General features: G+C 42.8%; 1 protein-coding gene across 1 annotated transcript in view; it reads left to right on the top strand.

Moving 5' to 3' along the window:
• Positions 1-2,053, top strand: part of LOC106881215 (uncharacterized) — a 15,861-nt gene that overhangs the window by 3,806 nt on the left and 10,002 nt on the right. Inside the window, exon 3 of the mRNA XM_014931520.2 lies at positions 561-619. Coding sequence (XP_014787006.2) covers positions 561-619 — 59 coding nt within the window. The remainder of the gene's footprint in view (positions 1-560; positions 620-2,053) is intronic.

The following is a 2,053-nucleotide window of genomic DNA, read 5'->3' as shown; positions in this document are numbered from 1 at the left end:
CTGTGGTAGAAAACACTTGCCCAAGGTGCTGTGCATTGGGATTGAATCAAGAATCATGTGGTTTCAAATTGAATGTCTTACCCACCCAACCATGCCCACATCCATTTAAAATACAGCCATCCACTTTCACACCCACAAAGCAGGCACAAGCATTGATATGCATTTAAAAAGTTTATTTTGCAATAAAGATGGTGTAGTGTATGCAGGTTGTAGGCTATTGTTTGTCTATGAGTTCTGCCAAATGCAGGCTTTCTTTTCAGGTACATGACACTGCTGTCCCTCATCCCAGGGTCTCACAGGCCCACACCTCCCACACCCTCAGAGTTGGCACACTCAACGTCAGTTACATGGTAAAATAGAACTCATCATCATCATCATCATCATCATCATCATCATCATCATCATCATCATCATCGTTTAACGTCCACTTTCCATGCTAGCATGGGTTGTACAATTTGACTGAGGACTGGCGAACCAGATGGCTACACCAGGCTCCAATGTTAAATCATTAATTTTATCATAAAAGTCTAAACATATGTTTTCATTTTGAATATTTATAGGATTACGGAGATTTTTGCATTGAACTGGACAATAGAGATATTGACAAAGACAGAGCTAAGTAAATATTTTTATCACATTTTGTTTAAATTGGATTTTTACTTAATTGAAATGAGGAGATTGTGTTGTATAACTTTGGTCACAATATAGGCTGTGACTGTTGAGGACATGCGTAAGCTTACAAGAAATGAAGCTAGTATGCTCTGCTGGATGTGTAAGATTAGTGTGCATACATAGCATAGTGTAAACACCCTGAGTGAAAAGTTGGACATAAAAAGCATCAGATGTGGTGGGCAAGAGAGACAACTGTGCTGGTATGGTCATTTGTAGCATATGGATGAGGATAGCTGTGTGAATAAGTGTCACACCGTAACAGTGGAGGGAACATTCGGAGAAAGAAGACCCAGCAAGGCCTGGGATGAAGTGGTGAAGCACGACCTTTGAATGTTGGGCCTCACAGAGGCACTGACAACTGACCAAGACCTTTGGAGATATGCTGTGCTTGAGAAGGCTCAGCGAGCCTAGTGAGACCATAGCCGTGGCCTATGTCAGTTTTCTGTAACTGGCCCATTTAAGAGTAACCTTCAATCATTGGGCAATAAAATGTACTTGAAAAGACCTGCTGAGTCAAGTGAAATCATTGTTGTGGCTGATGCCAGTACTACTTGACTTGCACCCATGCCACATTAAGAACGCCATTCGAGCATGGTTAATGCCAGTGCCCCATGACTGGTCACAAGTCGCTGGCACATAAAAAGCACCGTTCGAGCATGTACCTTGTCAGTGCTGCCTGACTGGCTCTCGTGCCGGTGGCACATGAAAAGCACCATTTCTGTGTGGTCAGTGCCAGTACTGCTTGATTGGCCCCCCATGCCGGTGGCACATAAAAAGTACCTGCTACACTCTTGGAGTGGGTGGCATTAGAAAGGGCATCCAGGTGTAGAAACCTTTTCCAGACCAGATTGGAGCTTGGTGCAACCTCCTGGTTTGCCAGTCATCAGTCAAACGGTCCAACCTATGCAGTATTAAAGTGGACATTTAACGACAAAGATGATGATCTGGTGAACTGGCAGAACCATTAGCACAACAGGTATATTGCTTAGTGGCATTTTGTCCATCTCTACATTCTGAGTTCAAATTCTGTTGAGGTTGACTTTAACTTTCATCCTTTCACGTTTGATAGAATAAGTAAAATCTGAGCAGTTGGGGGCAATGTAATTGACTTAGCCCTCTCCTGAAGTTGCTGGCCTTGTGCCAGGATTTGAAACTATTCTACAATAAGAATAGGATGGAGAAAGTTGAGAGAGCTATTACCTGTTTTCACAATAAAAGGTCTCTCTCTCAGAGTGAAAGGTAGGTTGTATGATGCTTGTGTGTGAATGGTTATACTCCATGTTATTGAGACACGAGCTCAGAATGCAAAAGACATGCGTAGACTGGAGAGAAATGAAGGTGTTATGCTTTTGTGGATGTGCAACATCAGTGTGCATGCACA

The sequence above is a fragment of the Octopus bimaculoides genome, chromosome 5 (assembly GCF_001194135.2).
Source record: "Octopus bimaculoides isolate UCB-OBI-ISO-001 chromosome 5, ASM119413v2, whole genome shotgun sequence".
In the NCBI taxonomy this organism is placed as follows: Eukaryota; Metazoa; Mollusca; class Cephalopoda; order Octopoda; family Octopodidae; genus Octopus; species Octopus bimaculoides.
The sequence above is the reverse complement of the archived record's forward strand: the minus strand, read 5'-3'. Positions and strand labels throughout refer to the sequence as shown.